This window comes from Struthio camelus, chromosome W (genome assembly GCF_040807025.1).
Source record: "Struthio camelus isolate bStrCam1 chromosome W, bStrCam1.hap1, whole genome shotgun sequence".
NCBI classification, from domain to species: domain Eukaryota; kingdom Metazoa; phylum Chordata; class Aves; order Struthioniformes; family Struthionidae; genus Struthio; species Struthio camelus.
In genome coordinates this window covers 34,673,251-34,698,296 of record NC_090981.1, presented here as the reverse complement: position 1 = coordinate 34,698,296, position 25,046 = coordinate 34,673,251, and the positions used below count along the sequence as shown (strand labels likewise).

General features: G+C 37.4%; 1 protein-coding gene across 7 annotated transcripts in view; it reads right to left on the bottom strand.

The window, feature by feature from the left end:
* The window catches only part of LOC104150250 (ARB2 cotranscriptional regulator A), a 276,204-nt gene that overhangs the window by 111,869 nt on the left and 139,289 nt on the right, over positions 1–25,046 (bottom strand). For all 7 annotated transcript variants that reach the window (XM_068925110.1, XM_068925108.1, XM_068925109.1 and 4 more), the window contains one exon: positions 8,645–8,764. In XM_068925110.1, the coding sequence (XP_068781211.1) occupies positions 8,645–8,764 (120 nt within the window). The remainder of the gene's footprint in view (positions 1–8,644; positions 8,765–25,046) is intronic.

The window sequence follows — 25,046 nt, the reverse complement described above, 5'->3', positions numbered from 1 at the left end:
ATCTGCGACATTCCATACAACCGGAGAAAGGGAAATTGAGATTACTAAATTACTACAAGGGATCCAAGAACATCAGTGGGCACCAAATTCAAAGCAACTTGTCAAAAAAAAAAAAATCCAGCACTGTTAAGGTGACATTGAGCAAAATGTTGGATGGCAAAACAAAGGTACTGAAGTTCTTCTTGAGCTAGCTATAGTATCTACACTTACAATATGGAGTTTAATTCTCAGCATACTATCAGAGATATGTTGACAAACAGTAGTGAATTCAGATAGGGATACAAGGTAAAAAAGAAGCAAAAAAAAAAAAAAAAGAAGAGAATACCAAGTTGTATATAGTTGGACAACAAAACAACAAAGGGATAGAAGTATGTGAACAGTTGCTAAATATCGGATAGCTCTTCATACCAAAAACTAAAAATAACCGTTCACTGTGTGGTACACTGAACTTAAAATAAAGCTAAGAAATTATAAAAATATATAACTAGTGAGATCACGCAGCTCTAGAAATGTCTCTACAGGGATATGGAGAAAGTGCTTTGCCTTAGACCTCCAAATTCCATACAATATAGACACGTATTTCCAAGTAACTGGATTTGGTGTGCTAATAGCTCTAACTTCTACTCATCTCCAATTCTTCATTCACTCTCTAATTAGCATTCCAATTTTAGTGTCAAACTAGAAAATTAATATCAACTGGCCAATGTAATGTTAATTAATGATGGGTGGTGCAGGCAATTAGCACATAGTATGTAGTTGTGAGCCATGAAACACTGCCCTTCTTTTGAAAGGAGCTGGTAAAGTGCATACATGCTGCTAGCTTGCAGACCATGGACTGAGCCGAGTGTTTGAAGCATGAGATATTAAATCAGTAAATGATTAAGAGGAAGCAAAAAGTAATGAGGCTGAGCAAGTTAGCTAGAGCACGGTAACGAGTAGGGATGCATACTCAAAACTTGAGCCCAGTCCCTCACTCCTGTTCTGAAAGTGGCAGCCAACTCTTGGCAAAGGGACAGATGCCACACTTTCGTTATAGTGATCCTCTTCTGCCATCCCATAGCAAGGTTGAGAGGGTTGAGGATGAGAAACTCGGTGCCTACACAGCACTTAAACTAAAAAAAAACCAAAAAAACATGCGGCTATGGTGCTCTGAACTGTGTGCTTCTATCTGGTAATCATCCACCATTTCTCTGTCTTCCTATCTTTTCAGCCTGCAAGTTCTTCCAGACAAGGCACTACTATGTGATTGCTACCACAATGCAAATAGATAATAATAATAATAAAAAATAGCAACAAGTGAAATAATGATACCAGTGTACACTTGTCAGCTTATTTATTTAGGCTGAAAGAGGAAAACTCGAGTGGCCTAGAATGTTTATCTGCTCTGTGCTAAAATGGGCAAAGTATATCTATTTCCATAAAAACAAAAGATGATAAATACCTCGCTACTGATAGACCACATTAAGATACTTACATATTTTTGATGAGTCCCTTCTTTCATTTGCTTACTACTGTAATCACTCACAATGAAATATGCCATCCTTGTTGCTTTCTACTTCAAGCTAAAGTTTATGGATTTCGAAAAGCATTAGCAAAAATAAGTCCACTACTTCCAAAAATGAGTGAGGAGAAAAACAATTGTGAGCATTAGTGTTCATTGGGGGTTGGTCTGTTTTTTGTTCAAATTCAGTGTTTCCAGAGATTGAGGCAGGAAATTTGGCCACAGAATGAGTCTGGAGTCAGAGAGGCATTGTCTCCAGAAAAATTAATCCAAATCGCGTCCAACTGTTTGCTGCTGAAAATACCTCCTGCACATGCTCACTTTCATAGCAACATAGATTAAGGTTATATTAAGGCCTTACTGTCCCAGTCAATAATTCACATAGTTCTTTCCATAAACGGGTCAAGCTAGGTAGGATTTTTGCCCCAATCTTCTTCCTCCCAAATAGGCCTTCCTGATCCAATGGTAAGAAACCTAATTCCAACCTACATTTATTCATGACTAGTTTTAATCCATTTGTTCCTGTGCCAACATTGTTCTTAGCTTAAATGGCTCTCCCTCCCTGCTGTTTACTCTCCTGTTGCATTTACAGAGTGCTATCAATCCCTCTAAGATTTCCTTTGCTAGGCTAAACAAGCCAAGCTTTTTAAAAGTATGCTTCCATAGCACAATGCAAGGCCATACAGAATAGATATCGAACCCATTTTTTCAGAAGCCAATGAAATTAATATAACAGCATTAGCAGATTACACAGTTCTTATTAAGACTGATAAGCCTGCGGGGTGTGTGTAATGCTTGTATGACTATATTGATTCTGGTGTTCAAGCTAGGTAAGGTATCTCTATGTGGCACTGTATCACGTGAACATCCCCTTCATCTTCTCTAGTAAAACAGGCTACTTCATCCCCCTAAGCATTCTGACACTTCTTACCTGTGTATGTTCCTGTCTGAATTAATCTTTCTGAATGTGGGTAATCAAAATTGTCTCAAATTATCTCCGATTAATCTTGCCGGTATGCTGGCTAGCATTACTATTTCTCTTCCTCTGACAGAAACAGCTAATTAATCACAGGATCACGTTTGCCTCTTTTATTGCTGCATCCAAGTCATTTATTTATAGCTATCCATGATCAACTCCCACTTTCAAGTTTGTCTGCTGTTTCCCATTGGCGAGAACTCACTTTATACACAAATTCAGGTGACTAGCCAGCAAACGCGTAAGTATCTTGAAGCTTGTACTATTTCCTTTAATTTGTATTACTACAGAAATTCTACTCCTGCATACTGATGATGACTTCACCACTTTATGTCATGAGCCAGTTTCATTAGCACTTTTTTTTTTTTTTTTTTTTTTTTTACACAATCCACTGCTGTTTCGCCATTACATTTGCTTCTAGTTTGTCCTATCTTTTTCACGTGAACTAGCATTCTGCCATGAAGCACAACAAAATATAGCTGAAACAACTGAATGGAATTAAGATCACTTTTTTATTTTTAAACTTGCTTATCTGAGTGACTCTAAGTCAATAAGCCCTGACTCCAAGAGCTTCTGATGTAAGCTGCCACTGCAGTGAGACCTGAAACAGGTTAGGTGAAATGATCTGACCAAAGACTGGACATAAAACCCATGTCCCCATACATCTACAATACAGTATCCTATACCGCTCTTCCTAATTTTAATTGACATTCAACATTTAAAGAATATCCTCGTTTTTTAGCCGAATGGTCCAAAATCCTTGAAGTGCAGTGGTACGGCGTTTTGTTTCTTTGGAATATAGATCTCCCGAGGAAGTTACCTACAGAGCTCTTATTTTTAAATTAGATCTCAGAACCTCCACGTTGGCGACCTGAAGCACTGTCCTGATAACGAATACCAATATCAGCTCATATCTCTGCGAACGCAGGAAGCTGGCAGCTAACCTGACATACTACCAGCTCTGCAGGGGATCAGTGTAGTAGCAGCATGTGTACTTGGTCACTGAGATGTCGTGCTTCCCAGCTCCCTACTTTCAACTCTCTCGCATGCTTCCTGGAAGCACTACAGGCCCTATGTTAATTGCTGCCATACCTCAAAAAATCTATTTCAATTTAATAGGTTAGGCAGGGGAATGCAGAGTTGCATACATACAGTATCCTCTATTTGCCTATCACTTCTAGAGCCAATTTTTTAATTTCTAACTATAAAAGTAACTATAACAAACCATTCAATCTGAAATTTCAGAAAATTAAATTAATGAAAAGCCAATGACAGGTTCACAGCACAACCATCGAAGCTCTAAAACTGCATTTTGTCTAAGCCAGAATACTGATACAGCCACAGAGACTCCCAGGAAGTTCAGTCGCTGTCTGTTTATCACTGTTATTACTAAGGCACCTGTAAGCTCTTGCCGGGGTCAGGTCCTTGCTCTGCTCAGCACAATACAACAAAACAAAGTGGCAGTGTATTACAGAGCATCTCTCAAAATGATGGATCGAGAATGATTTCAAATGGACAAAAATGGCTGATTTTGATGGAACTAGGTTGCTACAGTGGGTACAATAATTTGCACGGTGTGTTTTAAGGACACTCGTTTTAACAAAGCTGGCTATATATATACACACATACACTTTTTTCTATACCTTTGTGCAAATTATCTATATACACAGCCAACATTTTAGCCAATAAAGACTATAATGAATAGTTTTTCATCCACTCAAGGACAATGAACCTACTTTTCTTCTCCTGATTTAATTATATTACATCCCCTGTGCACTTTGTATTTTTAAAGTGAAAGCTGTAAGCTGGAGACACCACTACTGATTCTTACAATGTTTCTTGTTCATTAGGGGTGAGAAAACTCTTGAAAATGCAAAGCCCGGGGACTCAGAAATATGCGAGGCAGATAGGAAAAATATTTCACAAAATCTGTCTTTTTTTAATCTCATGATTCTGAACACCTAATTTACAATTTTGAAAGCTTAGATTTAATAATTCTTCTCATGATTTCAAAATGAGTAGTTGTCATCTGTTTTTTATAAAGATGGACCTGAACAGTTTTAAATGTCACCCGGTAACGTAGGACTAAGCTTCCTTTTCCTCCTCTAAAGGCAAGCACACCCTCATGCTGTAACTAGATTTGCAGTGGATGGCCCATGCGACTCAGGTAGGCATTTGGACCCAATATATTCTTTTCCCTTCTTCCGCGAGGGTATTTTTCATGCAGGCGCTCACAAGGGAAAACATTCTTTTTAAAGCAAAATAATTGTAAACCCACAAAATTTGGCAGAAAAACTCAAAGGAGGCGTTGTACCAGAAACTTATTTTCTGTAAACTAAATATAAAATTGACTCTATCAACTCGAAATTCTCACTTTCTGTTAAATTTCATAAAATTATTATAAGCTAGGAGTTGGGAAAGTTCCACAATTTACCATCAACTACCGCAAGCTGCTTCTGAAAATAAATCCCCAACCCCTCTGTAAGGGATAACAGAAGTAAGAAGCTGAGATGTGTTCATGAATCATGTTTTGAGTTTTTCAAAATCAGTAATTAGCAGAACACAGTGACCCAACAACTATTTTTAGTGCTGTGTGTCTAAAAAGTAATTTACTTTTAGACATTATTAGCTGTGCATTTAATTTCAAACTACAGTTACACAAAGTTTTAATTGCTAAAGGTTAAGATACATTTTAGCATAAGGTTTATGATAAGCATTTGTAATTCAAGCTACAAACAATATAACTAATTACATTTATTGGTGGAACTTTACTTCCCACACACGTTCAATCACTTTCAATTATTTCCCTAGTAATCTATGACCCCGTAAGGTACAGAAATTGTGTGCCTACATTGCAGTAACTGCATAACAGCTTCTGTGCATTCAGGCATGATGTTACAGACTCACCCTGTTTTTCTTAATATCTCACAGCCAAAGATATGCAAAAATGCCATCAGACACAAAAGCTGCAAACACCAATAGAAATGTTAGATGCTGTGGCACATATTTGAAAACGGTAGCCAAGTTTAAGTGGTTTGCTAATAAAGATTTTCCAAACCACAGCCTGATCCTTTTAGTTTCCCGGCTGAGCCAAAATTCAAAACTAATTGGAGGTTTGGCCTCCAACGATCTGTTAGGACGAAGCAAAAAAGCTCCTCCAACTTCACAAGGTGTGGTTAAAACTACTGCCTTACCACTTTGAGTTTGCTACTGAAACGTATGCCCACATCCCAGCACAGGATGTGGAAACCTGAAGAGCAGAGGAAAGAGAAGAGGCAGAGCAGAGCTGCTTTTTCTGTGCCAGTTCCGTAAACAAGTGCAAAGGAGCACCTGGACATATTCTGCTTTTGTAAGGCTAAAAGCTTCCCATTACTACTCCAGGGACAGCAGCTCTGCAGTGCTCCTTGCCCGAGATCCTACTAACCACCATGAACTAGCCATTGTTTAATTTCAGGTTTCTCTGCCTAACACTAAAGCGTCAGTTATTTTGAGAGTGCTTTGCGCCACGAACTAGCGATGAACTAGAGATGTCTGATGATTAGGTGGCTGCAAACGATCGGGACAGATCCAGCAGCAGTGAACACATAAAGACAATTTAAAAGATATTTGTTGAAAACTCAAATGTTTTTTGACTTCTCTGCCTTTTTTTTCCTTTTTTTTCCTGCGGGCACAATCAAACGCGAAGGGCTCAGACAGAACCCTTCACTCCAAATTAAAGCCATATGCTTCACACTACTCCTCTAAGAGGAATGGATTCAGAATGAACAGCTGTGCAAGGGGTCTCTGCAACTACTGTAACGCATATTTTTATGAATCAGTTGACCCAAAATTCTTGTGTAGCAAGTGTAGGGGTGGTATAGTTGCTATATCAACCTCAAGATCTCCCCCACATAAAACATGAGAGAAAGTGATTGAATATGTATTTGTTGTAAGACAGTAATTGCCCATCAGCTGCTATATTTATTTTTTCAAGCTCTTTGCAATTGCTAACTGCCATATGGATACAGAGTCGAAGAGAAAGATTATAACAAAATAAAATCTCAGAAATTAATATCTAGATAAAATAGTTCAATATGCATTTCAATTGTATCTTACCTCTGCTTCAGCGTAAACCTTATTTTATTAACTGTTTTTAGTGGAACTCAGATATCAAACTACCTCTACCAAAAACAGGTGTTAATAATATCCTTTGATTTTTTTTTTAAAACAATCTGGATACATTAAATATATTTCTCAGGTCTCGTTTTGCATGACAGATATGTGATGTGCCAATGGTTACATATTATATTCTTCCTCTCATGCATGCATCTCCTGCAGAGATGGCAGACTACAGAAGCTGACCCTTACTGAGACCATCTTGTCTCTCTGACAAAGCTCCTTTTTAACTTCTTACTTACTGGTTACTTCCTGTGATGGATAAAAACTTTAGCTCAGCTTGTGATAATTTCACAGGCCCTGAGCACCCTGACCCTAGAAGCCCCAAGGTCAGAAAGTCAAGTCTTGTTCTGAAACATCTGTGTGCTTCATATTAAAGTAGAACAAAAGTGAAGAAATATCCACCAGTGTGACAAGAGAAACAGGCAAAATGGGAATGACACGTTGGTCATCTGTTACCCATGCCATCTCAAGCCATTGACTGAAACGCGATGGAAAAACTCTATGCACTCACTCTCCAAACCTCTTTCAAATGAGCACTTTGTTTAGGAAAAAGTGAGAAAGGTCTCGAGGCATTTTGTACTTCCTGCCTTCGTATGTTAAGTGTATGTATTTGCAGGTGTCCTGCGTCCCCAGCAAAACGGCTTTACAAAACCTACAAAAATCTTGCTAACCTTTCAGTTTCAAAAGATAAGGCACTCCAAAATAACTTTGGTTGAAACGTACAGCAGTTGAAAGTCATAGCTTGTGAAAGAGGAGAAAACAGAATAGGTATTTCCCATACTTCAGTGCATCCAAGGAACAACAGTTTAATGTAATGCAATCAGTTTATTAAGCTGTTTGTTGCCTGAAGTTGTGCTTATACAAAGTTATTCATCTTCACAAGTTTGGTCTCTTAATAATTTAGTGTGGAGACTATTTATTGACCAGGTCAATTTTTCTGAGCAAAATGATCAGCTAAGCCATTCTCAGTTTTCAAAATCTGTACACAGGAAGCACAGGCAAAATCAGAATGGCCTTAACATCTACCAAATAAAATCATTAAAAAAAACTCTTAAAATCTTAAAACACCACAATGCTGCGCAGGTCTGGATTTTTCTTGTCTAAGCAGCACAGGAACAGAAACAAAATGCTCATTCCTGCTTGCTCTTAACTAAGGCATTGCTCTCACTCTTTAGTAGTAACCACTTTTACAGCTTGTTAGTCTAAACTAGTAATTTATAGACAAAAGTTGTAGATAGATGTCTGCTGATTCCTGTGTCTATAAAACCAACGTTGTCACTTCCTAAATATACATTTTCACAAGAAATAGAGCTTTTAAAAGTTTTTTCAATAAAGCATGTCCTGATTACACCAGCTTTTTACAATTAAAGGAGAAGACTATAGCTGTGCTCTTCTATACAAGCTGCATAAATTTAACAGGCAACTTCTTCCTTTTCCAGACAGGGTGAACAAATTTGCCTTCTAGAGAACAGGCAGAAAGGCTGACTAACATTATCTTCAGCAGTCACACACCCACAGATAGCATAGTTTTACAGCTGACCAGAGCCTACTAAATCGGAAAAAAGGTATTTCCAGGAACTTCTGCAGATCTCTATTGAAAAACTGCTTTTCCCCAAATTTCCCCTCACGCTCAATTCCAATATACATACCAGAATTTGCATTTATTAATGATGAGCTAGCATTAAAATTATCCTTATTGTTCTCAGTCTTAACCTCCAGTCTCTCTAAGCACAGAGTAGTGAGTACTACCTTTAAGTGAATAGTCTAAAATAAGAGGATCTAACGAGCTTTGTTTCCCCACATTTTTTCAGGTTAGTGGACGCTTAGAACCTTATCATCTAATTCAGTAAGAGAGGAAAAATACAGTGTAAAGAAACCCTCACACAGCTATATGTGACCACTGGTCAAAATTGTTCCTAAATTGCTGCTTTGAAGAAGGTGATCACAAAGAATTTTGAAAATCTGTGAAAGTCTTTAGGAAGGAAAGGCAATGGAGAAGTCACACTTACCAACTCTACGAATGCAAGTCCGCCGTAACTGTGAGCAACAAAAAACACGTTCTCTGCTGCTGACTGGGAAATAAAATGGTCCCACACATAAATTGCATGTTCTTCAGGAGATCCATTATCCTGCAGAAAAATTTACATTTGTGACACATTTTCTTTTAAAAACTGGCAATTCTATCTAAAGGCAACATGTTCCTGTATGCTAACATGTTGTTAAAGCAAACCTCAAATTAATTTACTCTAGTGTCAAAAAATGAATAGATTCATTTGTCTAAATAAAAGAAATTTAAGATTGTAATTTAAAGGCAGTAAAACCATTGCTTCCATGTTGCTTATTTTAACAAATACAACAAAAATTACGCATCTGCAAAATTTTATCTAAATACCATGTTGGCAATTCAGCTAAACAGAGGCATTCAAAAAAATTATGAGCCATTACTCTGATTTTCGTACTTCCAACAATTCTTTGTCAAATATTTGTTTACTGATCATTTGTTTAAAGTAGTTAGGTCTTAGTATGATAAACAGATAAAAGGGAAGAGGAACTATATAAATACCATTCCAATCTTTAGAATTTTTTGCATATTCTCCCAGTGCCTGTATGTTGTAATGCATCAATGGAATACTGTCCAACACAAATATGTTAAAGATTAAAATTATGGCAGTTACAATTACTTTTAAAAATACTTATTGTTAGTTTGCAACTATAGATTATTAGACATAGCGTATAGACAAAACACTTCTTGATTGCTTACATGCTGGCATATTACATACTGAGACTTTGGGGTCGCAGAGTTTGGGGAGTGCTATTTCTTGTTAGTTAACAGGAACTTGTGAAACCAAGTCAATTTAGAAGAGTCACTGAAGTCACTGAAATGATTTACAATGATTTTAGTGCACTCCCAAAATTTGGGTTGCAAACTCCCATCTCTGCCACCAATTTCCAGTGAGACTATTAGAAAGCCTTGTTCCCCTCTGTATTTTACTCATTTCTCTGATTGTTCATGTCCTACCTCCAAAGCTGTCAAGTCTCGGATGACAAGAGTCAGATGCTCCTTAGCTCCTATGCCCCAGTGTGACACCAAGATTTCACACCTGTGTAACACAACACTGCAGCTCTTTCCAGCTCCTGAGCTTTTATGCCAGGAAGAGTTTATCAGCGAATGAAGCCTGATTTCCTAGAATTTGCATCCCTTTTCCCTTTGCTCTTCCCCCCAGTAACTTCATGGCCCTCGATGACAGCGACCTGGACAACATAAGCCTCATTTCCTTGGTGAAAAGTAAGTACATTCTAGCAAAAGCAACTGACATTCAAAGATGATAATTACATTGTATAAATTATTGTAACTTTATCAAGAACACTGAAGCAATTTTGTGTCCTAGTCCCATTCCCGGGGGGGGAGGGGGGGGTTAAGACAGATCTAGTGGGTGTCTGAAATCAATGGAAAGATAGACACCTATATAACTTGGTGGATTTAGGCTTTTACTTCTATTTTCATGCCCAGCTTCCTAAACAAGAGGGATATGCCCACAAATCTTTGTGGATCTGAACCTAAAGCTTTTAAAACAATTACATGCTTTTGCAATTCTTTCCTTGACAGTAGGAGCAATTAAAACATATTCAGCAAATTTGCTACAAAGCAGACAAGATATTCTTAATCCTGGGCAGATTCTCCTCTGGATTACGACACAACATAATGTTAATTTACTATGTATCAATTACTGTAGATCACCTCAGCATGAGGGAGGGCTTTTTTTCTGTCTTTCAACTGTGCTCTGAAATTTGACTGTAGTCATAAAGACTCCTCCTTCTTCCGAGGAAAGAGGGAAGTTTTCGAAAAGAATTTCATAAGGCAAGTAAGATTAGCAGATTAAGATACACCTGAACAACTTGAACTGGAGCTTCTAAAGGAAAGTGATGTATTTTTATTAGTGGAAAAGGCACATTAAAACACAGGGAGATTTTCTAAATGACTAGTGTAACTAAAAGATTTATCTGAGTCAAACATGCAGACAATGATACTTGTTTTTAATTAATAATGGCTGCAATTAAGTCTTGTAAGAGCAATTTTTATAAATTTGCCTAACCTTGGTTTAAAGTTCTGACAAAAAGGAGAAGCTGCTTCTGGTTAGCATTTTGTCTTCAGGTATTTTGTACGCATTATTTCACATGCTGCTGAGAAAAGCCCATAATCTTAGGATTTCCACAAGACTAAGACAGCAGCAAGAAGCTTCTGAAGGATTCAGAAATTCAGTCCAAAACAAGCTTCCACCAATTAAAGCATAAGCAGTGGTCTAGTAAACCCAATCGTTAACTGCACAGCTCCACAGTCCAGTACAAACACTCAATTTGATCTTATAAAAGCAAAAAGAAATCAACTAAAACAAGTTGCACACAGACTGTAACTACCATTTCTTTTATCATTGGTGAAAAGGCACAATATAAAATGGCAGGATAAGTTGTATTATTGCATATGCTCTGCTGAACTCTGAACAAGGTAAAAGATGTACATATGTGTGAGAAGAAGGTTGAAGGAGTAAAGTACGTTTAAAAGAAAAACTCTTTCTTCATAGTGTCTGCATAATTTTTCCCTGTAACAAGCTGCTATTTTAAACAACTCTGATGGAGAATAAACCATTGCTGTGTCCACACAAAAAACAGCTGGCTATGTAAGTGGGCACAGCAGACTGCAGAATACCGCAGGTCTCTCTAGGATTTGGAATTACACTGGGTCCATAAGGACAGGGCAGTTTTAATATGAAAGGCGACAGTTTTAGGCAGCAGTTGCTTTCCTTCTTCTCATTGCAGCTAAATACTATGCACTTACATACCACCTTGTTAAATCATCTGATAAAGTGGAGTCCTCTTGGTCATGCTTTACATAATTATCCCTACGATTGCATAAAAAGGAAGGGAGAAGTCATGTTATGCACCTCAGAAGGCAGCTGAGGCTTAATGCAGTTTCATTTGCGAAAGAGATTGAGATAGAAGGGTGCTAGCTGAACTAAAATTTCCAAGTGCTTGAAATTGGTCATTTAAACTGATAACTCTATGCCTAAATAAGTAGTTTGATTCTCAGAGGTGTTGAAGTCAACAGCTGTGGGTCTTCATCACTCTGAAAATCTGATAATTTATTCAAAGCTCTACATACATTTTAGGTAGCTATCCTGTGGCATCCATCTTGGAAAATTTTGTCTCCATAGTACGATTATGAAAAATATGTGGGTTTTGTTTTTGTTATTTTCTTTCTCTGTGACACTCAACTAAACTGTAGCTGCTTCATGTAGATTTTAATTACATTTGTCTCTACTGACTTTTTTGCAGCAGATTTTTTTTATCTTGCAATCTGAAATAAGGTCTTTAGTGCATTTTATGTTGAGTTTGGCCTATTTCTTATAAATTATTCTAAGATTCATTGAATAAAGATTTTTCAGATTCATGCAAGTTTGAATAATTGTATGAGGCCTGCTTGGAAAGAAGGGGGGATGTTTTGTTTTTTGAATATTTTTCATCTTGGTCTGAATTGAAATTAGAAGAAAATTACTCAGATGAAAGAAGGTATTTCTGCCAAAGTCTACGTTATGTATGATTAGAAATAAAAGTTTAAAAAAATTAAGATCTCTGTTATGTGAGAAGGCCTCTCTGTGATGTTTAACCAACACAAAGTAGCCTGAAAATAGGTAAGTGCTCGTAGCAACGGATCAGGTGAACTCCTGCACCTGCACTCTGCTTTGCTCACTGGGGAATGGAGTAAATTCTCCAGGTACAAAAGATTTAACCTTTGCATGTGTTCCCATTATGAAAAATCTTACACGGTTCCATCTTTTATAGAATAATATCCGTAAGATTTATCATTTAATTCACTGATAAATGAAAAGACATCCCTGTCTTTTTCTTAATAACTATTGAATTTTAGTATTTTTCACAGAGGAAAAGAGAAGGAATATACCTCGTTTGCTGTCAGTGACTACCAGCACTACAGAGACTATCCAATATTGAACACCTGTCATACTCGCATGCAGCAAATTCCACTGAAGATTACCTGAGAGATAAATGTGGCTAAAATCATTTAACAGAAGCAACGCAGAGGTATTTTAGGTTGCTTATGTCATATTTATTCCTCTCCCTGCATGCTAGAGGAGGCACACATTTCTGGAACTAGCTATAAAAGGGGCATCCATAAAAGTAATATGAAATATAAGTAGCCACACATTAGGTTCTGGTTCAGTTAAGAACAGGTACATGAGAGTACTTGAAAAGATGCTCCTGCCACGTGGAACTATTTCTTCTCAATGAGAAACGATCATCTAGTGTTTGCAAACAGAATGAAAATTTATTTCATGTGGTAGAAATGAGCATTCACAAATACTGCTTTAAGAATAGACTTCCTTTTCTAGGGACAAACAGCTTTCTGTTTTTTTTTTTTTGCAATATCTTTTGAACACTATTAACTCCGTACAAAAAAGTCCTCACTTTTTAAACTAAACAGCTATTGCTCAAAAGTGATCAGAAATGGTTAATATGGAACTTTTCATCTTAATATCAAAAGTTTAATCAAATAGTTTAATAGTACAGTCTATGGAACTAATATGACAATGATTAATAAATTCATGTTTCTTATTTATAGGAACTCATTTAATATCCCAGTGCCAGAACCTCTGCTATAGCTGTGAGCTGCTTGAAGCAACAGATTGAGGTTAGAGTCAGGAAAGAGGCCGCTGCTCTCTGATCTCTCAGCCTTGACTCAAGTTTTGGCACAGGTTAGAAAAGTCTTAGGCTGCTCTAACCTACACCAGCTGGGCTCGGTTTCAAAGGGACCTTCAACCAAGAATAACTGGCATGCAGCACTGCTCTCTCCCTTCCTCCTCTGCCCCTTGTAAATGCCATACGCTTGGATGGCACAAGCTGTCCGCGCTGGTTTCAGGCTAGTAGAGGACTTCTCAGGGTCAGGGGCACATCCAGCTGGCAAGGTTCTAGGTATCTTACACAGCACTGCAGCGGTGCAAAGGGACACGGGCAATGGAAGAAGTCCTGCCCTCCAATGTCTCTTATAAATTTATACTACACGTCAGAATCCTTGCCTTCAGAAATTTTTCTCTTTGTTACCTTTCTATCCATTTTTGGCTTGGTAACTTCCTCATTACTGTCATGCTTGCAAAGCTCTCTAACCCATTACTACTACATTGTCTCAGAGCCTATAACAAACAGATTAATGGAAAAACTCTATTCTAAAACGCCACACCTCATCTCTCCCGCTTCAAAGAAAGTTTTGACTGTGAGGGAATTCACTTGCAGTTTAAAAATTCTGGCTGTAATAGTATATGAGTCCATGAAAAAACAAATGACTATGGGTAAATTCTCAGGCAATCCATTGTGCAAAAAAACAGAATAAGAGACCACAGATTTTGGGTTGTCATTTTTTCCAATGTTGCCAGTGTACGAACTGAAAGGTATATAACATTTTAATGACTCAAGCCATTAGGAATACACAGATAAGCAGTGCGCATACAGTGAATACAGTGTTATGTTCTGCTGCATTCAAAAAACAGGTTGAATTTACTAATGTAATATCACAGTCATTAATTGTTAAATACCAAGCTGAAGTGATGCAGCAACCAAAGCCTTATCAACTATGCCAGATTCTAACACCTAGACGTTGCAAGGTCTGCAGTTATGATGGACTACCTGAGTTGATAACACATGGAATTATCTAAACAACATTTGCATATTTGTGTAATTATTTCCTAAGGTTAATTAGCTCCTGCAAAGCAGCTTGCCCTTTGAGACTGCTTACTGTGACAGGCTCGCATATTTCCTGTTTCAATGCCAAATTTTACAGTTTTTTTTTTTTTTTTTTTAAACTAACCTGTTGCTGGAAAGTTACAGATGGGACAACAGCTCAAGGCTTTCAGCTATTATTGACTTCTCTGGGGCAGAGAAGCTCAGACCCCACCTTAAACTTCTAATCAGTCTCCTCAGCACTCACACCAGAGAAAATCAAATTAGTTTGAAGCTCAGGTGACAGCTCTTTTTACATCAAGTTTTTTTTTAATCAAGAAATTTTGAGTTCCTTTTTTTTGCAGTAAAAAGTGAAATATGTACACACAGAGAAATATGCCACACAACTGAATAGCTTTTTAACAATTTACTTGAAGGTGGTTTCTATAATTACCTTTTATCACAGCAAAACAAACTCTCTTTCGTGCTTTATGAGCTGTAAACAAGTAAGGTACATGTGTTAAATACAGGAGAACAGAACTGCACACTAGCTCAGTAGCAGAGTTATAAGGAAGGCTCAGGTCTCCTGTTCCCAGTTATTCATTGTAAATGTTAGAGAGCCATCCCTCCCTATAGGCAGGACCATTACATTTGTGTACTATTCTTCCCATTGCTTCATAAGATTTGGGATAGATAAAATTTTGCCAAGAACAATTCCTCCAGGTCTTCTTAGGATCATTAATTAAAAAATAATATGTAACAAATATAATATAAAAATATAATCTAGAAAAGTAGCACTTTTTCATTAAACAATCCAGGCCAAAATAGCGTTTTCAGTGGACACTGGTTAACACTGATATTTTCTGTACAAAAAACTCTGTACCTTTAAAAGAAAATCAGCTGTTTGAAAGTCTGAAATGAATAGCTAAGGGATACAGTCTGCTCCCTGCTGGTATACAATTCTTGATTATGACAACCTAACTCACAGCAGCATCACATTTTGCAGCACCCCTATGTAATGAACCCTATAAAAACTTAGGGGCTTTCCCTGGAAACATTCTTTGACTAAAAAGCAAGATTTGAAAAAAAGAGTTTATATCTATACATGTATATTCAAACCACAATGCAAGGGTGGAAACGCTGAAGACAAATGAAAGGGGAAGATTTGAATCCATGTTACTGCTGAGGTAGGATTTTTGATGTTCTGGCCTAATTAAGTACCCAATAAGTCAGGGTGAACTCTGCCATTCACTTTAATGCCAGCAGAGTTAAAAACAACTTTTCAGTCCTTTCAAAAACCCAACAACCCACAGTTAAGCATTTCAAGTTTGCCATCACTAAGATTCCCTGCCTTTTCCTGTCTTCATATTCCTGCTCATAGTTCTCGTGTTCCTCTTCATATCCTCACATCACTGCACTCCCTTTTTCTCTGTGCTTGCATCTACACTTTACTCCTCTTTAAGCTTTAACCTTTCTGTCCTTTCACAACCGTCAAATTCAAGAAGGTGAAATCAAGTCTCCTTTGCTCCTTCTACGGCACCATCTCCTGCTTTGGTGTAGCCCTTTTTCCAACGGTTGTCCTCTTTTTTTCCCCCTGAATAGTAAGTCCCCTTAAAAATACTAAACTACACTTATTGCTGGCTGCGTTTTCCTCACTCCTTTCACAAATGTTTGTCTTATATAAGAACAGTAACTGTTTATAATTTTCATTATGACTGAAGTTATGTCACCAACTGATGGCTAATGATCAAGAACTGACCCCCACCAACTAAATGCCCTCTTATTTTATTAAGTAAGTTTCTCCCTCTAACACATTGTGCCATGAAATGGGCAATAGAAACCAATTGCATACAGTCCACCCTGAGTCACATACTAAGTCAGAATCTGCTCACCAGAGGGAGGAGATGACAGCAGCCACCTCACAGTCTCACCACAAAGAGGTCTTTAGAGACACCCTCCAGAGAGGGCTTTCTCTAAAGAGAAAGTGGTGAGGCCATCTATCCAAGAGAGCTCCTCATCCACGGAAGCACTTCAGTCTTTTGACATGAAGAATTGAAACACCTCCAAAGCCTCATGCAGCACAAGGTCTGAGGGACTGCAAATGAAAGACAGCTGTGACAGAAGCTGAAAACTAGCCAACCTGTCATTTTTTCCCAAAGACGCAAGCTATGGTCTTACAACCAAAGAGGAGGAAAGTAAGGTAAGCACAGAACCTGAGAACAGGAAAAAGGGGCAAGAAGGATCCCATATTACTATTTTTCTGCAGCATGAGTATCTGAAGATAAGACTTCAAAGAGTCTAGCTCAGGCCACTTAACAAAATTTGAACTCTAATAGAGAACTTCTGGTGTATTTAGGAAGTACCCTACCTTCCTGAAATTCTTTTTAAGCAACTGGTTAGCTTTTTAACCAAAATTATTCTTTGAATTATTTTCTGAAATTCCTTTTTAACCGAACAGTTGCGAAAACCCTTGCTACAGAAATCTCAGAACTGCTTCCTTCCTTGGCCCTACAGGTGATCTGAGAAAGAAACAGGAAACTGTATGTACAGCAGGAATATAATTTCAGCTTTACTTACAGAATAGATATCACTAGTCTGCATGCTACATATATGCAGGTATACATATACAGATATGGGTTAGCACTTGTAGATCTCTTCAATAAATGGATTTTAAGGAAGGACAGCAATTGGACCACCTTCTGTAATGGGGCTAGTTCAGATATATGAAGCAAGATGAAAGGCTGCAGAAGAAAGAAGACGAAGACAACAAAGTCAAGGTAGTCTCAGTGGCAAAGCAGACAGGACTGGAGGAGAAAACATAGGAGCAAAAGTGAAGATGGAAACAAATTTGTAACAAATCTTAAATCTGACAACATACATCTAAAATTCAGTGTAGCACGTGCTGCTAGTAGCACTCAGAGAAAAGAATAATGAAGACTGAACACTGGGTCAAGGTGGTAAATGGTAGCATCCCGAGTTGAGCGGAATAGAGACTATGTGAGAGAAAAGAGAGGGCCAGAAAGCTGAAGATAAAAAACGTAAACAACCAATAGTTTGGCCTTGAAAGTCTGAATGGATGACAAATTTCATTCCTCTCTTCTATGGGCTCTCTACAGATTTTATTAGCATATTTTGCTCCATTAAAACAACAAAACTCAGTAGGATTTGATCAGCCGTGTACATAGCAGACCGGGTTCATGGTCACCAAAGTTTGGTGCGGCTCTATGCAAACACAGAACACTGAATCTGCAAAGATTCAACGCTAAAATGATGTAAATCTAATGTTCATGAACGATGTTATTTGTTATTCAACAACTGTGTGAATATGCATTCAGACACAGTGGTATTGTATTTTCCCTTACCTGACCTTAGCAGGGATTAAACCAAGAGCCTTTGGGTGTAAAAATGCAAGCCTCTTCCACTTATCTCATAGGAATAACTGGGAAAAAGAGGACGACTACATTATTTTTTTTAAGGGCAACCCGTAAGAAGGGAGCAAGATATATATTCTGGCAGTAACAGCTGCTTTTGAGACAGATGTAGATACCAGGTATCACAATAGCTGAGTCCGACAGAGTGCAGTATACTAAATATAGATAGCACAGCCAAGTTTGTTACTTGGCACATACCTTCTGAAAACAGTATGGCAAACTGACTTAAAGTTGGGTTTTTCATATTACAGACCTCAGTCTTACTCCCGGTTCTACTGGAGGTGATTCTGCATAATTTCTTGAATGTTTTACTTGTGAAGTAGGCCAGTGATTGGAAGTGCTCCCAATACTGCTTATGAAACCTTAATCATAAAAGCAATTACGCGTACACATAACAGAAGCAGAAAGGAAGACTAGAAATGTAATGTATTGCAGTTAAATACACATTCTATCAAGTTGTAGACTGGTCCCACCTCCAAAATGCCTGACAGTTTATCAGCTAGGCAGACAATCTTGACAGACCTGCTAAACGAGTAAGTATTGCATGAAACGTGAAATACCTGGCATATCTAATAGCCAAATAAAAATGTAAAACAAAAACATATTTAGCAGACTGAGAAGATATTTAAACTGTCATCATCCAAGGAATGGCGATGAAGGGATGACTTGGGAGGAAACAGGGATACTCACACTTCGCTATGAAGTGAATTTTGAGATTAGATTAGGTTGTCAGCTTTAAATTGCCAAGTTTTAGCTAATTCAAGACTGAAGAAAGTCTATAGCCCAGTCTTTCCAACTCAGAAAGGTGTCCGGGAAAGGCATTAGATAAATAGGAAATCTATTGTTTAAGAGACAAAGGAAAAGCAAGATTATTTTAACAATGAGCAACTATATATTTGTATAGAGAGACACAACAAAAATTTTCTTTCAAAACAAAATGATATCTAGCAGTAGAGCGGAAGATAGACGTGTCCTCAGCTTTCCAAGAGTTGGAGAGTTCACTGGATGAATCACAGAGTATACTCCAAAACTGCCTGCCTTTTATTTCCTATCAAAATGCCAAGATTCACTCTACCGTAAATATATCACCCCCAAAGGTTTCAGCAAGTAGCAATGTTTTACTTCAAATAAAGAAGTCTGCATGTGTGTGTTCCATCCTAATGTGTCTGCGAGCCCACATGTTACGCCCTGTGCTTCTACAGTTCATACATAATATTGTCAATCAGTAACAAACTGCCTGAGCAGAAACAGGATTTTAGTTCTGTCTTTGCCAACATCAGCAGTTAACTTAGTTTTTTTTTTACATTTCCTATTTGGCCCCTCCCCTAGAACCTTAGGGCCCACGTTCTCCCCAATTCCCACCACAATTACAATCCAGCACTACTTCAGATTGTGTCCCACTTTTCCCACTTCAGACATAAGCTGGGCTTTCCCTGGTGATGGTGGTCAGGAAATACAATTCAGAGTTATGCTATATATATGTGAGAACGAAGGAAACTTGGATCCTAATCTCCCTTTGGGCAGTACGAGGGAGTTACTTTTCCCCTTTATATCCAGCTTTATTGCACACAAGAAACGGAATGAAGCAACCAATTTTGGGTCAGAAAAGAGTTTTCCTCAGCTAAGAGCTCAGCTAATATAGTTCCTACTCAATAACCTAGTGTTACTTCTGAATTAAAAAAACCAAACCAAAACAAACAAAACAAAATAAACAAACAAAAACCTCTCTCCTCTCTTTTCTAAGGGCTTTTCCAAAGTGCTTCTATCACCTCTGCTTGGTGAGGAACAAAGAGACCCTGGGATTCAAAACCCCTCTCCACCCTCAAGGCCACAGGACCTGTCTCCAGCCCTAATTCATAATACCTCAACAGGCAAACAACGGCTTGAAATCATGGAGGGAAATGGTCAGTGCCTACAGCTATTATTCACACAGGTGCCAGTGGTCTCAGCTGCGTTAATGCATCACTGACCTAACAATATAGTTCAGTTCTGGCAAGGGCAGATCTTCGTAGAAGGCCCTTAGACCGTCACCATGTCAGGACTTCTCCGATGCTGCAAGAAGATGAGCGTGTTTAGAAAGTTCTCATCACAGGTGAAAGTTCTTAGCTTTGCATTTAAACAAAATGTAGAACACGGCAAGTTTAGCTCAAGTTCTGTGTAAACACAAACAAACAGAAAGCCTTTTTTATAAAGAGCTCCTTGCCTCTCTGTTGCTGACTGGGAGTCAATAATCCTAATGCCTCTTGCAGAGAAATGGTAACATTTTGCTTGTGACATGGGAATACAAGATATGCCATAAAGGAGCAGATCTGCAATCCATCTCCTTCCCGTATCTCTATCAGCGGCCAAACTTAATGCTTTGAAACCGCTTACAATAAACTCTGCAATCTGTGCAATGTGATACAGCAGCCGTTGTAATAACCGAAGGGCAAGCAAGAGATCCCTTCCAAATCCTGCAGGTGATCAGCTTACACCCTGAAGCATGAGTGCTGGTATTTCTTACAACTCCCTCATCTAGCTAATGAAGCAGCAAATGGTATTCATGCTGTTAAATCTGCAGTGATTCCATGCAAGGAAGACTATCTTACTCTTTTTATATTGTAAATATTTTCCGTTGTAACATTGTTCTGTTCAAATTTTTTGAATACCCTATCTCTTTAGTTTTTTATTATGAAATCCAAGGCATGAAAAATTTTCCCCATATACTTTATAACTTCAAGGGGCTCGCTGCTTATAAAGTAATAACTAAATCTCAGGCTAAATTAATTAAATCTTACATGTTATTATAGCAACATCTCCCCGGTTAAAGTATCTGCTTGTCAGCCATATTAAGACAACTTTGTCAGCCTGTTATCCCAGTTCGGATTTTACTGTTATTACTTCTGCCAGAGTCTGTGGCTGCATGTACTGTCATCACCACCCAACTGTCTTCTAGTAAAGTGCAGGAAAGGAGACAGAAAATAATTAAAAAAACAGTGATAATCTGTTTCTCAGTGGCTCTGAATTGTCATCTCCAGGAAAAGTTTGTTTGCTTGATTTTTTTTTTTAAGAATCCATGTGGGACTACAGTTGGGGTCCCCACAAATCCATGAATGACCTTTTTTATTTTTATTTTTTAAATGATCAGTTGCTTCTTATCAAGCTGAAGAATAGATAGTTAAAAAAGCCTTTCTTCACAACAGATCTTGTCCCTGAATACCTGCAGTATCTTTTTTTTTGTTTATACTGTTTCCAAATTGACAGACATGGTAAAAGTTGCCTAAGCCAATTATTTTATCATTAAGACAAAAATGTAAACATAAATATAACCTTTTTTTTTAGTCTGGGGACAAGAACATTGCTGACTCACAGAGAGGAAAAAGGTGCAGGAGCAGAGAATAGGAGGAAGGAGGGAAATGAATCAAAGGAAGTTTTACTTAAAAAAAATATAACCAATTTCCCTTTTAGCAGTCTGACAGACTTTTACATTTTTGCTTTTCGCTATTTTTTCCTTTTTCCATATAACTTGCAAGGTTTCAGGTGAAGGAACTAAGGATCTGAAGCAGCGTTTTTTTTTGCTGGCAAACAGCTTGAAAATTCTGAAAGGAGAAACGTGGCAGACCTGAGGTATGACAGTAAATCCTCAGGACAGCTCTATCAAGCCCCATTCATAGCATGGCTATTGATAAATACCTACGCAGCTAACACGAGAATCCGTGGGCCACGACTTGCTAAGAATGCTACCTACCAACCGGTGTGCGTGGACTTACATATTCTATGCAATTTAAGGTCCTGCAGCAATTAGGCAAATGAGACTCCAAGAGATAACAATTCCAAAAAACTGAGGCAGCTGTATTTCAATACAGTATTATTTGCAAGTATTCTTGCATTTTTCATGCATCTGTCCAAAGCCTCTTTACTTACATTTTTTCTTTCCAAACTGCTTAATCCCGGGGGCTGAGATTCTGCCCACAATATGTTTCTGTCTAACATAATGTACATTGCCAAGGATGGCCTTTATGTGATTGAGTTATTCGAACAAAAAAACATTTCTAAAACAGACCGCCAGGTTCTATACTCACAGCTGTCTTCCTTGCCAGTCAAGTTTCTGGTAATTAGTAGATTAATAGTGGGCATAAGTAAATACAAATGAAAACAATAGTTTTACAAAAAGAATTATCTTCACAGAACAAAAAGGGAGATCATGCTAGTTGTTTTAATGATAGTATAGATTTTTCTGAATGTTAAGAAGAATTTCTTGCGAAATGAATGCATCTGAAACATTCAAAAACTTATACTGGAAGTCATGCAAAAGTGCTATGTTTCTATTTCCTAAAGTACTTGAAAAGTATTTTACTTTCCAGTTCTTTCAATCTGTTTATATGTTGTAATGAGAAACAGACATTTTTTTAACCATGCTATTGCAAGAAAAATAGCATTTTGGCCAAGAAAAATGCAGATTTCTCCACCACAGGAAACAATGAATCTAACAAACTTCAACACATTTAAGTAAAACAACAACTTAGTATTTTCATTAACAGTTTTGGTTTCAGAACAAAGCTAGGCTGTAAAGTCTCTGTTACAGAGTTTATATCTGTTACATGAGTTAAACTAAATAGAATAGCTTCGTTCTGCATTTTTCTTTTTGATATTATTGTCTTTATTTATTACATACACTCAGAGGTGGTTATTTAAATGAAAGAAAGATTTACCATGCTCAAAGCTATTTGATTTCTTCTAGTAAATAGAGGTAAGTGCTCAGTGCTTTAGGTTCACTGATATACTATTTATTTAATGTACATTTGTAAAGATTTTCTGAAGTGCCTTAATATATAGTACTAGCCTACCATAATTAATTGTATTTGAAGGAACTGCCTTTAGCTTATAAAATAATTATCCAAACTAATGACAGACACAATCCCAAATCTCAGATTTATGTTTTCCATTGTTTTTTGTTTCAATAATGAAACCCAGAGCTTGGAGTTGTGAGAAGTTGAACGTTGGGTTAGTCATGCCTCAATTCTACTTCTGAATTTACTTTTAGCCCCCCCCCCCCCTTTATTTTTGTTTCCTAACATTGTAAGTTAGGAAATGATCTTTAAACCTACTGAACCTCAACAACCTTAAGACTTATTTTACCTACAACTTGAACTCTGTGACTCCCGCATGCTGACCAATTTGTTAAAGTATACTCTTTTTTGCTGGTTAGTGAGGGTGTTGGCATTATAGCAACAGTGTATCATAGAAAACTAAGATCATTAGACACTACCAATTTTTCTTATAATGTAGTGTCACTTTTTAACAACTCAAAACATCCAACTACATAACAGACAGCTTGGCTGTATTTTAAATTAGCACAAATGCTAAAGCCAGGAAATGTAATTCTCAGGATATCAGAACAAAAGGTTCAGAGAAAAAGAATTCTTATATAGTATAAGATTATCAGGACTAGACTGTCACACTGTGACCTTGCTGGCGCCTAGCTAATCTGACAATATTTGGCAGAGCATTGTTTCAAATCAATAACTAATTAACAAAGTACAAAAGAAGTTGTACTGTTTTTTGAGGCTCCTTGTTAAAAATGGCTTTTGGTTGCACATGGGCAGAAAGGTCGCTTTTATGACATCTTCACAAGTCTTTCAACATCTTGCCACTGTCAGATTAAATTACTTTTAGCAATTAATTGTCATAAGTTAAAACAGAAGCACATTTGTTACAGCAGGTTGTCATAATGACATGCTGAGGAGTTGTTTTGATATGAATTTCTTCCACTGACTCTCTATCATATCTTAATTTTTTTGGTTGACCTAACTGGAAAATTGGGAGCAATCTTCTAACTCAGGCAGCACAGGCCAAACATTGGGGGTCTCATTGAGATTCCATACTGAACAATAATTGAAAAGAAATTCCAGAGATAACTGACGATCTCGAGAATACCATATATTTTTTAAAGATTACGAAATCTACAAAATTTATACAGGAAGGTGGGATAAGAAAAATAAACCCTCAAAAAACCCCACAACATGTAGCTAGTATTATTGTTAAAAATTGTCCATGATGCCACTTTAATCCTTTAGTAACCAACACTATTTATTTAACATGCATCTTAGCATAAGGATGAAGTAGATTCAACACCTGAAACCTCCATTCGTTCAAAACCGACACTTAGTTTTGAAGGTTTGGACCTTATTGTGCTTTAATAAAAATAAGTTTACCCTTCAATTTTTTTGTTAAACTTCTCTGTGTTATGATATATATGTACATGCTGTCCCTATTACAGATAGGTCTTCCAGCATTTAAAAACATGCTCAGTGTTTATATTAATTGGCTGTAATACACCAAGATGAAATTCAATAGACAAAAATCCTAACCAAAAACCTGTATTTATTTGATAAATGTTAAATCCCATTTCCTCTATTTGACCATTCCATCCCATTACCAGAGCCTCTCAAAAAAAAAAAAAGCCAGTTCACTCCAGTCTATGCTGGTGTGAACCCAATAACGTTTATCTTAAAAACATACAAGTATTGCTGACGGACCTTCTTCTGCTCAACATGTGAGGTTTGTTACACCTTAGTATTTTGGGAGAAAAAAATAACTTTCAGTGATTAATAAAAGCAAAATGTAGATTGTATCCATAGTTTCAGTCTTTAATACACCACATATTTAAATCTTATGTGTGGTTAGTAACCTTATACTACTATAATTTTGAATATTTCAGGCCTGTACACAAACAGGGTAGTTTCTACCACAGCAATTATCAGATACGTCAGCTGGGCCACCACGAACTAAGAAGATAGCGTAAGGTTCCTGTGAAAAAAAATCCAAAGGGTTTCCCTAATTCTAATAAAAAAATCAAATCTGTTTTTGTTGTGTTTGCAGGTAATGCGTAAACACTATGTAAAGCCTATAGCTTGCTCAATATTAAATCTTCAAAAGTGTTCATCCAATCAATACTTCTCATGACATAATTTAGAAAGTAACACCCCTGTGCTTTAAAGAGACTGTAAAGCCAGAGTGAAGCCAGCAAGGTACTAATTAAGGTACATAATAGAAATGTTAATCAAGACCTTAAGGAAAAGGCTGCAAGGAAATAACATAGTCCCCACATTGCCATGGAATGTCCCAGTGCCCAGTCATAGGGAATGAAGGGCAGATAAATTGGAAAAGAGAAGGTGGATTCATTCTGCCCTGCACTACAGGAGAAGGAAGTTGTACAGAATAGCTGAGCTGGCTTCAGGAGCCACCTTTAACGCTGCAAGTAGGGGAGCTGTAA